The sequence below is a fragment of the Cucurbita pepo genome, chromosome LG03 (assembly GCF_002806865.2).
Source record: "Cucurbita pepo subsp. pepo cultivar mu-cu-16 chromosome LG03, ASM280686v2, whole genome shotgun sequence".
Taxonomy (NCBI): domain Eukaryota; kingdom Viridiplantae; phylum Streptophyta; class Magnoliopsida; order Cucurbitales; family Cucurbitaceae; genus Cucurbita; species Cucurbita pepo.
In genome coordinates this window covers 5,076,557-5,090,779 of record NC_036640.1, presented here as the reverse complement: position 1 = coordinate 5,090,779, position 14,223 = coordinate 5,076,557, and the positions used below count along the sequence as shown (strand labels likewise).

Below are 14,223 nucleotides of genomic sequence, written 5' to 3'. Positions count from 1 at the left end.
ACTAATTATTAATATAATAAAAAAAATTCTTATAATCACGACGAATCGGAAGAAAATCAAGTGATTTCTTGAAACGTGCCTCCATTATTAGAACGATGATTACTCGAACGTTCAAATGTGCATCACTAATTCAAAGCCTTTTCTTGTTAAACTTTTATATGATCACTATGCATTTGAAATGATATTGTCTACCACAATCCCCTTTGCTTCTTTAATATTGTAAATTGTGAGGCAAGGAGAAAAGATTATAGGCATATGGTTTTAAATAAATCTCAGCCATTCATTTTTATTTAATTGTAAAATGTAAAATGTAAAATGCAAAATTATAATTTTATTGTTCAAAGTGAAATGATTATAAATTTGTGGTTTCATGTTTCTTCTTCCAAAGTGTGGAGGTTTATATCATATCTAATCAATAAAAGCTTTATGTCAAAATATGAAATTATTTTGCGCAGATTCTAAGAAATGATCATAATTTGATTAAAAAAACATGTCGACTCTATCTCTACGAACCAACACAAGTCCTTCCAGCTCCAAGTAAAGCTTGCTTAACCATGAAGTTCTTATGATTGAGCCACCCAAAAGGAAGATGCATCTTGTTGGTAAAGGTAATGACTTTCAATTCTTTTAGGTCATTCTTAGCAATCATATCCTCAAGATCTCTCTCATTCGGATGTGGTCTCGATTTATGTACTCCTTCCTTTACTCGAGTGTCATATGCCCACCAGCATCTACGTTGGTTTGTCCCTAAACCACATCTTACTGGGAGAGGTGTCATTCCAATACTATTTGTAACAATTCATACCTAAGATTCTGATTAGGATTCAAAATTCAAATTCGACACCTGATGGTCCCAGCATTTCCCCGCATCCCCTGCGACATGGTCAAGCTATCTATTCCTCGCTTCTAAGAGTAAAGACTATCCTCACAGACTAACATGAGTCCTTCCCGCTCCAAGTAAATCACAATTAACCATGAAGTTCTTATGATTGAGTCACCGAAAAATAAGGTGCACTTTGTTAATATAGTCAGCGACTTTCAATTCTTTTAAACCATGCTTAGTTTGTTAGACAACACTCATACAAGGAAGAGACAACACACAGAGACAACAGACAGAGACAACAAACAAAAACCAACTTCCGTTATCTTTCTTCAACTTGCTGTACACATATATAGACAGCAGAAAAAAAAACTAAACACAGGAGAAAAATAACTACTGATAACCTACACAACAACCGATAATAACCTACACTAACTACCCTTGCTATTTATCCACAAATACTAAAACTGTAATACAAGATTAAATAAACTAACAAATCATCCCCTTAATCTTGTATTTCGATCTTCACATTCTTACATTCTTCAAACCAATTCTTTCAGTAAACGTCCTAACCATATTCCTTGACAAGCAGCTGATGTCGCCACAATATACTCCGCTTCATAGGATGAAAGCTGCCGCCATTATCTCCGCCTTCCTTCTTCTCTGTCTTCTTTTCAATGGGCAACTGCTTTTCATCGACAGTTTTAATTACCTGTTCTACTTGTCCGGCCAATGGCTTTTCCTCAACAGGTTTAATTACCTGTGCCACTTCAATTGCACTGCCGGAAACAATGGCCTCCTTCTCCTTCTCTGCTTTCGTTTCTCCGGCGACCTGTTTTTCAATAGCACTGCCATTGTTTCCGTCCTCCTTCTCCTTCTTCTCGCCGTCACAGTCCTTCTCTTTTATCTCCTTTACTTTCGCTACCTCCGTTGCCACATTCTGGACCTCCGTCACAACGCCATCGCTCTTCTCCTCGGATTCAAACTTCACACCGCCAACGATTTTCTCGCCATCGCTCTTCTTCTCTTCTCGCTTCTCTGTTTTTTTCTCCGATTCAATCTTCACCGAGCCATCGATTTTCTCCTCATCGATCATCTTCTCTGTTTTTTTCACAGACGCAGACTTCACATCTCCACGTCCTTTTATCTCTACAAGTGATCCATCTCCGAACTTCACCGTGCCGGTCACTGACTCGTTCAATTCCGAGAACCAACTTCGACAACCAGTCATATGATTGCTGGCTCCCGTATCTAGGAACCAAGTGTTGTTTTTCTTCTCAATTTCTTCCGGGACAACCTTCTCTTCATAAAGAGCCATCTCCGTCAACTCTGGTGAACCGAGAGTTCGGACTTCACAAACTTGTGCTGTAAGTAAGGCTGGCTCATCCTCATCACTTTGCGTCTCAGCCAAGTGCGCCTGATCCTCCCATTTCTTCGATCTACAGTCGGATGCATAATGGCCAATCTTTTGGCAATTATAACACTTCACCTTCCGACATTCTGAGGCATAGTGGCCTAGGCCTTGACAATTGTAGCATCTTACCTTGCTCTTGTCAGCCTTCTTCTCTTGATGAAACGAGTCGTTTCCACGACCATGGCCTCTCCCTTTCCAGCGACCACTGCGACCTCGCCCTCGGCTATGGCCTCCATTGTCGCTACGTTTTTTCTCTTTCCATTCTCCTTGAGTCAATAAGACATGCTCAACATTCTCTTTGTTGCCACCGATCCGTTCCTCGTATGCTTTAAGACGACCGATGACTTCCTCCATGGTCATCACCTTTAAATCGGCAAATTGCTCTATTGCCGATGCGATATGAAGAAACTTAGGAGGTACTGAGCGGAGGAATTTTTTCACCAAGTATGCCTCTTCAAACTTGTCTCCAAAAGTACGTATTTTATTAACGACTTCTGTCAACCTTGCTGCATAATCATCAATAGTCTCGGACTCCTTCATATTCATAATTTCAAACTCAATCTTCAGAGTTTGGATCTTTGCCTCCTTTACACGTTCAGCACCGAGATGAATAGTTTTTAGTGTCTGCCATGCTTCCTTTGCTGTCTCTTTCTCTGCTAACAAAAACAACGTCTCCTCAGGGATTGCTTGATAGATAGCTGCTAAGGCCATTTGATCCTTCCTTTCATCAAGACTATCCAGAGGCTCAGTTGATTCGATTGCGTCCCACACCCCTTGAGCACGCAAATAGACCTTCATCTTCATAGCCCATGCTGCGTAGTTGGTTCTCGATAACGTCGGGTATTGGAGTGTTACCAGACCTTCCCTTGTTGCAGACTTCGACGACTCTCCTCTCTCTCCAGTGTTGTTATTATTTCTCGGCATGATCTTTGGCATGTAACCAAGCTCTGATACCAAATGTTAGACAACACTCATACAAGGAAGAGACAACACACAGAGACAACAGACAGAGACAACAAACAAAAACCAACTTCGGTTATCTTTCTTCAACTTGCTGTACACATATATAGACAGCAGAAAAAAAAACTAAACACAGGAGAAAAATAACTACTGATAACCTACACAACAACCGATAATAACCTACACTAACTACCCTTGCTATTTATCCACAAATACTAAAACTGTAATACAAGATTAAATAAACTAACATAGTTATCCTATTCTTAGAATCCATCTTCCTTTACTCGAGCCTCACATGCAGACCTCAAGTTTACAAGTTTTGTCTAATACATGAGTGAAATTTAGAGTATCGTTAGACACTTGAAAATTCTGAAGATAAACTTGTTATTCAACGTTAAGCACAAATTTTTCATCGACTAAACTTGAAAATAATAAACACGATGAGGTTGAACGAGCACGTTATTATTAAGATGAAAAGACTTAAAATTTAGATAAAATTTAGATGGAAGAAGAAGAAAGATTAAGCTAAAGCATGAAAAGTTGGCGAAGTGTAAGTTGAGGAGTGGAGAAATGGGCAGATAAGATAGCGGAAGCCACAACACGATTGGCAGCTTCACTGTAATGAACTCCATCCCAAACGATAGCTTTGGAAGGGTTGGCGCAGATGGAGTACCCCGGTTGCCCACATGTTGCCTTCACGTTGTAATTATTTGGTGCCCCTCCGTACCCACAACATGCCATCAATGCCTTCTCAAACCCTTTCACAAAAACCAAAACATTCTCTCAAAAAAGTCCTTAAATTTATTCACAATTTTGTTCGAGATTTCATACCGTACACGTCGGGATGGGCGAAGAGATTATACTTGATGGTGTATACGTCGACGTAGACAACGATGGCATCCTTAAATTGAGATCGTAGCTGTTTGCACATATTTTTTAGGTCTTTATTGAAGGATTTGGCGACTTGATTGTGAACCTTAAGGCACCCAATTTGGTCAATATCCTTGTGGGTGTGGGGATGCAATGCCAGCTCTTTTGGAGAGCAACCTAATGGTCCTGTGTTGTGTATCCAAAATTTTCTTCCACCATTTGCATATAGATTCTGTGCACAATGTTGTAAGTTGTGTGTTTCAAATATTAAAAATAGTTGCACATGATCCAAAAGATTCCTTGTCATAATTAAAAAAGAGTGCAAGTTGGTGTGTTGTTAAGGGTTCACCTGAATGGCTAGCTTGATTTCTGCAAGAAAAGATGGGATCTTTTGGGCCACTGGTTTGTAGGTTAAATTTGATGCATAAAGGGCAACTAAGAGGTCATTCTGACCAATGTCAATCATGTATACTCCTTTCTTAAACCCTTCTTCATCCATTATGTTCTTAGTTTTACCTGCCACAAACCCGTCTACATTAGATACTTGATAACGAAACAAAGAAATTTATAGGTCGTAGAAGTAGGGATTCCAAATTGTTATTGTAACAGCTTAAATCCATTGCAAACTGTTCTCTTTGAGCTTCCCCTCAAGATCTTTAAAAATACGTTTGTAAGGGAGAGGTTTCACATCCTAATAAAAAATGTTTCGTTTCCCTTTCCAACCGAAGTGGGATCTCGCTGGCACACCGCCCGATGTCTAGCTCTAGTACCATTTGTAACAACCCAAGCTCATTGCTAGCAAATAATGTTCTTTTGAGCTTTCCGTTTCAAGGTTCCCCTTAAGGTTTTTAAAATGAGGGAAAAGTTTCTACACCCTTATAAAGAATTTATTCCCCTCTCGAAATTGATGTGGGATCCACAATCCATCCTCCTTCGAGGCCCAACGTCTTCGCTGATACTCATTTCCTTCTCTAATCGATGTGAAATTTCATAATCCACCCCCTTTAGGGCTCAGCGTCCTTGTTGACACACCGCCTAGTGTCCAGCTACCGCTAGCAAATATTGTCTTATTTTGACTTTCCCTTACGGGGTTCTCCTCAAGGTTTTTAAAACGCATATGCTACGGAAAGATTTCCACACCCTCATAAAGAATATTTCGTTATTCTCTCTAACCTACGTGGGATAACTAAAAAAAAAAAAAAAAAGAAGAGGGAGAAATTAAAATAGAAAGGAAAAACATATACCTAATGATTGAAGGTGAAGAGAACGGTTTTTGAAGTGAATGAATTGGCGAATTTGAACATCAAGAGCAAAAGGAACAAACTGTGGAAGTGTAGTTGCTCCACTCACTGCAAAGTTCACTCCACTTGTAAAATTTGGAGCTAAGGACTCCAAATATGGACTCAAATAGCTTAGTTTCAAGTCTTCACCTGAACACCAAAACATCAAACATCAAACATTTCACTGCCTAATCTGAAACAAACCCTACTAAATAGTATGGAACTCACAGAAGAAGTCAATTATGAGGCGACCGTCACCGAAGCGCCCGGTACCACGATGGAAGAAGGTAATGCCGTGGGGGAGGCCGATGGGGAGTCCAGTCCCAGCAAGAACACCACCGGTATCGGAGTTCGAGTCGCCGAAGTTGATCAAAGTTGGCGGTGTAGGGGTGCAGCTTGTTGATGGAATGAATATGGCAAGAGAAATTACACAAACCCAAAATGGATTATGCTTTGGATCAAACATTAATGTTGTTGTTGTTCTTGATCTTGATTTCGTCATTTTTATTTGTTCTTACTGAAATTGATTGGTGTTTGCTTTGTAGATCTCCACACTATTATTATTATTTTTTTTTTCTTTTCAAAATTAAAAAAGAAAAGAGAGGATTTAGGGTTTAACCCAAGTTGCTATTAAATTAAGATTATCTGCTGGCAGGAGTTGACTTTTTTGTCGGATTTGATTCAACCTTGTTGGAATTCTTATTTGAATTTTGACTTCACACCAACTTAATTTTTGGCACAAACTGTGTAATATAATAATGTTATTTCAGACTTCAGTTAAAATATTTATTTTATCGACAAAAAATAATAATAATAATAAAATGGGCCTTGTACAGGGTTGTTCAGGCCTAGTCTTAGTCTGTCTTGGGCTTGGTCTTGGGCTTGAGATCTGTCTTGGGCTTGTGATTGGACTTGAGATCTGTCTTGGGCTTGGGCTTGAGATCTGGTCCAGACTTCCATCTACTTCGTTTCTGAGTTGAAATTTACCTTTTTAGGAAGCCTTAGAAATATGAGAGGTTTTGAATATATATATATATATATATATATTTTTTTTTTGTTTCTTTTCATACTGTCATTGCTTTTCCAGATATTGTAAGAACCCACGTCGATCGAAAGGGAACGAAACATTTTTTATAAAGGTGTAGAAACTTCTCTCTAATAGATGCATTTTAAAACTGAGGCTAACGACGATAGGTAGCAAGCCAAAGTGGACAATATCTGTTAGCGATGGGCTTGGACCGTTACAAATGGTATTAGAGCAAGACGCCAAATGGTATGCCAACGAGAACACTGGACTCCCAAGGGAGGTGAATTGTAAGAACGGATTAGTTGGAAATGGGAATGAAGCATTTTTTACCAGAGTGTGGAAACCTCTTTCTAATAAGCACGTTTTAAAATCGTAAGATTAACAATGTAAAACACCAAAACCAACAATATCTATGAGCGCTCTAATCTTGATAGGTTAAACCCCTCCTGTTTTGGGTAAAAGTAAAAGTAAAAAAAGAAGAGGATAATGATGTAAAAATTGACGTAGAAGTGACTTGTGCATGCTTCTCATTTGATTCCCTATGAACATCACTTTTTCAAAATACTGTCTCTAAAAGTTCAAGCATCATACTTTCATTACAATTCCAACCCTATTCTTTTTCTTTTATTCCCAACCACAACAAAATGAACCCACACACAATAATTAAGGAATATGTTTTTTTTTTTTTTTTTTTTTTTTTTTTTTTTTTTTTTTTTTTTTTTTTTTTTTTTTTTTNCCAGAGCATGCCGAGCACTATCATATGTATAATGTAACCTCTTGATGCGGAACCATTCATTTAAAACAATCTCATAGTACGATATCATTGACTTGTACGTATGTATAAGAGTCTTAAGATAAAACAGCAAAAGGTATTCAAAGCAAAATAATATAAAACCAAAGAAGAAAATTAAAACAATGTCCTAAACTAATATAAGATACACTACCCTACGTAGGTTCTATGGTCCTTGATGCAACTACTCTATGCAGGTTATTGGATGTGAATTTACTACTCTACACATGGTCTGCATGCGTGAAGATGGATGCACCAAACAGTTCGCACACCCCCTAAGCATCTTATTGGTTGGGCTAGCGTCTTTGGTGTTGTTATCGACACTTGAAAGGAATAGCGATCGTCGTAACATAATCATACATATCATGACCTAACATAATCCTGTCACATCATGTCATGGTCCATAATCTATCTTAATTCATCCAGACATAATATGTTACCCACTCACATTTCTAAGGTTACTTAACATATCTAGGATTACTTAACATATCATTGCAATATATTATAAGGTTACTTAACATATCTAGGATTACTTAACATATCATTGCAATATATTATAAGGTTACTTAACATATCTAGGATTACTTAACATATCATTGCAATATATTATAAGGTTACTTAACATATCTAGGATTACTTAACATATCATTGCAATATATTATAAGGTTACTTAACATATCTAGGATTACTTAACATATCATTGCAATATATTATAAGGTTACTTAACATATCTAGGATTACTTAACATATCATTGCAATATATTATAGCATTGAAACATATCATATCATAATACATAACAAACATATCATATCATAATATATAACAAACATATAACAAACATATCATATCATAATATATAACAAACATATGACACATCGCAATATATTATAGCATTGAAACATATCATATCATAATACATAACAAACATATCATATCATAATATATAACAAACATATGACACATGTAGAGACATTAGACACGTGTCATCATAAAGAAAACTCTTCTAATCACATCGATAGTAGAGCCGGTTACTTGGTTTTGGCTCTACTTGGTTGGCCTTAGCTGAAGTACTCACTAGTAATCAAACCGATTCCGTCTTGAAATTTGTGGACGTGCTTTGTCCTATTATAAATGTTCACCTAATTGCTTCAATAAATCCAATGCACAAATTCGAGTCCACGAATCGTTTCTTCTTCACATGACCGTCTAGGTCTATTTTCGTATAGTCGTCGAAATCGTGTTTTCGTTATCTCGTTCTTTTTTTTCTTTCTTTCTTTATTTGTATATGCACCGTTACAAATTAGGCCAGCCTTATGAGTCCCTTCAAAGTGAGTAAGAAACACAAAAGGGAAAACAAAAACCTAAAAGTTATACACAAATCTCTCAAACATGATCTTTACTACATCATACATTAAAAACATCATCAGTTCTTTCCACTTACCCATCTCCCAAAAAAACAAAAAACAAAAAACAAAAAACAAACCGAATAAACAAATAAAATAAAACAACTAATTATTACATCATCATTCTACTATTATCATTATTAATATATACTTGTCTCTCCCATTCAGATTCAGCTCCCTCCGCCCCCATCAAGCAGCTGACGGCGCCGACACAAACTGAACAGGTCCAGCTTCGGACAGAGCACAGATAAAAGGTTGCATGTTCACGACATCTCCGTCCGCCTCCGCCGACGACGACGACGTTGGTGGCTTATAGTCCAAAGAGGAGTCGTTGTAGATATCCCACCATTTGTCAACCAGCATTTTTATGTCATCCCTTTGCATGTTCTCCTCCTCCCCCGTATACCTCCATGGCTTCGATCCCTACCCACCCACAACCTCAATTTTCAGCACATATTCAAACAATTCAGAATTCAACTCAAATAACAACAACACTCACCGCTGCACAATAATGAACAACTTTCACCCGACCCAGCTCCACGTTCTCCGGGTGACGCCAAAGCATTGCCAATACCAAATTGAAATCCAAAGGAATTGGCTTATACACATCCTGGAAATACATATTCAAGAAGTCCTGAAAAAAAAAAAAAAAAAAAAAAAAAAAAAAAAAAAAAAAAAAAANATAAGCTATCATACCATAGTAGAGAGTCGTGATTCTTGACTTAAGTAGGCAATTACCTGCTCGGCAAAGGGGGTGGGAGGGGTGGCTTTGAGGGTATTTAAAAGATCATGATACATGGCAAGGCCGGGCTCGAAAACAAACATGCCGGCGTTGAAGTAGAGCGGCGGCGGAGGGTAACCCAGATCGTGGGGCCATTGGACCTTGTTGGGGCACTGCTGGCAGTAGCCGATCCGGTACTGGGGAGTGTGGCTCCATGTCTTTTCACAGAAGCAGTCCATCACGGCGTACAAATGGCCGTCCGGCAACTCGAATAGCTCGTCTATGTTCTCGTAAACTTGAATGTCTCCATCCAAATACACCATTTTATCGTACTCCACGAACTGTTCAATTAAAAATTTCAATTAATTTTTGAAATTTTTAAAATTATAAAATAAATTAGAATTAATCAGATCCTAAATTTAAGAATTAATAAGGAAAAAGAATGGAAATAAACCTCCCAGATACGGAGCTTGGAATAATTGATGACATAATAAGCCATAGCGAACCGGGTCTGGTTTTCAGGTGGGTAAACCGGTTCGATCTCCTTAACTATACATCCTTGCGACTCCAGAATCCTCCGGTGGTCCACGGGGACGTCCGGTAAGACGGCGACGACAAGTGGGTACATGGAATTCACCTTTCGGAGGCCCTTGGCCAGTCCGACGACGCCTTTCACATAGTCGCCATCGCCGGCCAAGAACGTGACGTACGCCCGCCGTGGTAGCCTGTGCCCTCCACCTCCGGGCATTTTCACTGGAGCTCCGGTGGTGTGGACTAGTTCGGGTGCCATTCTAAAGAGATTACAAAGAGAAATGCGTGAGGAGATAGAAAAAAAGAACCGTCGTGTTGAGGGGTTTGGCGGTGGTGGAGACCGGTGGTTGCGAGGCGTTTAAATAAGCGTTGGATGAAGGGGGGAGTGAGGAGGGAGATGGTTGGATGGGTTACACGTGGGTTGGGATATGATCCAACGGTGGAGGGGAGGAGTTAGTGAAGGTTCTGGATGACGCCACTGGGCGCTGTGACGGGGAAGACACTAGAAAGCAGAACACAGAATCTGGACTTTAAGAGTAAAATAAATTTAAAGTTTTTAATTTTATTAGGTGTAAATTATAAATTTCATTTAATTACTTAATCTATTAAAATTTTAAAATAATTTAGTACCTAAATTATTGCTTTATTGAATAAAGGTAGAGAGAGTAAATATGACAAAATATTTTCATATTTCCAATTTTGCCCTGGTAAATTCCAACCTTTTGAACGTGAATTAGGGAATATTGAGGACATTTTGTGACCAAATTGGGAATTTTGTAAGATAAAGAGAATAAAAGGTTATTAATTGATGGATTTGTAATTTTTAAAGTAAGAAATTAAAGGAAAAAAAAAAAAAACAATCCTCAAACTAGATCTTTTAAACTCAAATAATTCCTAAATTATATAATAATACCAAATTAAATGATTAATTAACCAACTATACAATAGGGAAGTCACAACAATATACATAACATGATACAAACAAACGTAATGTAACATAACTTATGTCATAACATGACATAACATATACATGTCAAACCGTCACGAAATAAGGCACGTAGAAGGGCTATAGAGCACGCACTGACATACTTCGCTTCAAATAATTTAATTAGCTAGAAAGTAGCCATACTAAATTTAAGGATCTTTGAAAGTATAAAAAATGCCTCCTGAAGAATCGAAGATAGTAGGAAAGGGTCCAAACTTATCAAACCCAAGTCAAATAAGTTGAGAATCCAAACTGAAGTTGTCAGAAAATGTACTCCACGAGTGTAGGATGAAACGGAGCAAGAGAATGAAATACTATTCAATATCAATAATATTTAATTATTTTTTAATTTGAATTAGCTTATAAGCATATTATTTAAAATCTAATAATGGAATAATAGGTATACAAAGCCAAAATCCACGAGTCTGTTCAAGGCAGCCACGTGGCTAGTGTTTGTGGCTCAGGTTTCCCACGTCATGAAATGGTAAGTTTTCAGATATGGACACGTGGCCGCTTTATGGGTATATCCCATCACTTCTGTTGCAGCTGTCCTTTTTGAGGAAATTACAGTTTTGGACATTTCTTGATCTTTCTCACACGTGCCTACATCTGACACTAACGCTTCACAAGAAATATCTCATGTATCTAAACTTTCTAGAAGCTATTCTAATTTATTATTATTTTTTTTATGGTTTTAATTATGTTGAATTTTTAAATTTTGTCTAGAAAACAAAATTAAATTTAACTCTAAATTTGTTAAAATTTTAGAAGGAATATCAGAAACTTAAGTAATGGTTGGATGGTAAGAATAGTTAAAAACAAAACAAAATAAAATAAAATTAGTCGATTAATTTAAATAGAATAAAAAAAGAACTTATTTATGAGAAATCACAGTCCTTCCCTAAAATATTTCAACTAACATTTTCTAAACAGTTATTCTCCTTTTTGCAATCCTACCCACCCTCTTCAAACGACTATTTTTTCTCTTGCAATCTTTTTGACCAATCATCTTGAAACGGTTAGACCAATCCTCTTCAAACCTTTGTACCGACCAATCCTCTTCAAACGGCTATTCTTCCTCTTGCAAACCTTTCGACCGACCAATCCTCTTCAAACCGGGTAGACCAATCCTCTTCAAACGGGTAGACCAATCCTCTTCAAACGGGTAGACCAATCCTCCTCTTCAAACGGGTAGACCAATCCTCCTCTTCAAACCTTTGGACCGACCAATCCTCTTGCAAACCTTTAGATTGACCAATCCTCTTCAGTCGGGTAGACCACTTCTTGCAAACCTTTGGACCGACCAATCCTCCTCTTCAATCTGTGAACCAATCCTCCTCTTCAAATGGGTAGACCAATCCTCCTCGTCCAAACCTTTGGACCGACCAATCTTCTTCAAGCTGGTAGACCAATCCTCTTCAAACGACTATTCCTCCTCTTGCAAACATTTGGACCGACTGGTAGACCAATCCTCTTCAAACGACTATTCCTCCTCTTGCAAACATTTGGACCGACTGGTAGACCAATCCTCTTCAAACGACTATTCCTCCTCTTGCAAACATTTGGACCGACTGGTAGACCAATCCTCTTCAAACGACTATTCCTCCTCTTGCAAACATTTGGACCGACTGGTAGACCAATCCTCTTCAAACGACTATTCCTCCTCTTGCAAACATTTGGACCGACTGGTAGACCAATCCTCTTCAAACGACTATTCCTCCTCTTGCAAACATTTGGACCGACTGGTAGACCAATCCTCTTCAAACGACTATTCCTCCTCTTGCAAACATTTGGACCGACCAATCCTCTTCAAATGGTAGACCAATCCTCTTCAAATGGTAGACCAATCCTCTTCAAACGGGTAGACCTCCTCTTCACACCCTCTTACAATCCTTTCGACCAATCCTCTTCAAACGGGTAGACCTCCTCTTCACACCCTCTTACAATCCTTTCGACCAATCCTCTTCAGACCCTCTTACAATCTTTTCGACCAACCCTCTTCAAACGGCTTCAAACAGTTATTCATCTCTTACGACCCTCTTCAAACAGTTATTCCTCCTCTTACGACCCTTTCGACCATCCCTATTCAAACAGTTATTCCTCCTCTTACGACCCTTTCGACCATCCCTATTCAAACAATTATTCCAACCGTTGTTCCTCCTCTTGCGACATCCCTATTCAAACAGTTATTCCCCTCCCCTTGCAACAACCCTATTCAAACCGTTATTCCCCTCCTCTTGCGACAACCCTATTCAAACCGTTATTCCCCAACCCTCTTCAAACGGCTTCAAACAGTTATTCATCCTCTTACGACCCTCTTCAAACAGTTATTCATCCTCTTACGACCCTCTTCAAACAGTTATTCCTCCTCTTACGACCCTTTCGACCATCCCTATTCAAATAGTTATTCCTCCTCTTACGACCCTTTCGACCATCCCTATTCAAACAATTATTCCAACCGTTGTTCCTCCTCTTGCGACATCCCTATTCAAACAGTTATTCCCCTCTTCTTGCGACAACCCTATTCAAACCGTTATTCCTCTTCAACGGTTATTTTTACCCTCTTCAAACATATATGTTATTCCTCTTCAACGGTTATTTTTACCCTCTTCAAACATATATTTCTCCTCTTAAGACAACCTTCTTCAAACATATATTTCTCCTCTTAAGACAACCTTCTTCAAATCGTTATTTCTTTTCAACCGTTATTTTTATCCTCTTCAAACAGTTATTCCTCCTTTTACAACAACTCATACCAACCCTCTTCAAACGGCTCTTCCTCCTCTTACAATTCTTTTGACCAACCCTCCTCAAAGAGTTATTCCTCCTCCTCTTATGACAACCCCCTTCAAACAGTTATTTCTCTTCAACTGATATCTTTTCAAACAGTTATTTCTCTTCAATTGATATCTTTTCAAACAGTTATTCCTCTTCAACAGATATGTTTATTTTACGACAACCCTCTTCCACAGTTATCCCTCTGCAACAGATATTTTTTTCAAACAGTAGATATTTTTTCAAACAGTTGTCACTCTGCAACAGATATTTTTTCAAACAGTTGTCACTCTGCAACAGATATTTTTTCAAACAGTTGTCACTCTGCAACAGATATTTTTTCAAACAGTTGTCACTCTGCAACAGATATTTTTTCAAACAGTTGTCACTCTGCAACAGATATTTTTTCAAACAGTTGTCACTCTGCAACAGATATTTTTTCAAACAGTTGTCACTCTGCAACAGATATTTTTTCAAACAGTTGTCACTCTGCAACAGATATTTTTTCAAACAGTTGTCACTCTGCAACAGATATTTTTTCAAACAGTTGTCACTCTGCAACAGATATTTTTTCAAACAGTTGTCACTCTGCAACAGATATTTTTTCAAACAGTTGTCACTCTGCAACAGATATTTTTTCAAACAG

At 38.1% G+C, this 14,223-nt stretch overlaps 2 protein-coding genes across 3 annotated transcripts; both read right to left on the bottom strand.

Annotated features, from left to right (window-relative positions):
* Positions 1–3,719: 3,719 nt before the first annotated feature.
* LOC111791862 (GDSL esterase/lipase At3g62280-like) lies at positions 3,720–5,846 on the bottom strand. Its single transcript, XM_023673361.1, has 5 exons — positions 5,573–5,846; positions 5,303–5,494; positions 4,414–4,580; positions 4,026–4,296; positions 3,720–3,952 (listed from the first exon to the last, which is right to left on the bottom strand). The coding sequence occupies exons 1-5, from the start codon at positions 5,844–5,846 to the stop codon at positions 3,720–3,722; spliced, it is 1,137 nt and encodes a 378-aa protein (XP_023529129.1).
* A 2,676-nt stretch (positions 5,847–8,522) lies between these two features.
* On the bottom strand, positions 8,523–10,169 carry LOC111790753 (galactinol synthase 1-like). 2 transcript variants are annotated; one of them, XM_023671784.1, is made up of 4 exons: positions 9,741–10,169; positions 9,262–9,627; positions 9,065–9,175; positions 8,523–8,988 (listed from the first exon to the last, which is right to left on the bottom strand). In XM_023671784.1, the coding sequence occupies exons 1-4, from the start codon at positions 10,074–10,076 to the stop codon at positions 8,755–8,757; spliced, it is 1,047 nt and encodes a 348-aa protein (XP_023527552.1). In that variant the 5' UTR covers positions 10,077–10,169; the 3' UTR covers positions 8,523–8,754. The 2 variants fall into 2 exon arrangements, with proteins under 2 accessions (XP_023527552.1, XP_023527553.1); XM_023671785.1 differs by having other exon boundaries at positions 9,065–9,199; positions 9,304–9,627; positions 9,741–10,168.
* Positions 10,170–14,223: the final 4,054 nt, after the last annotated feature.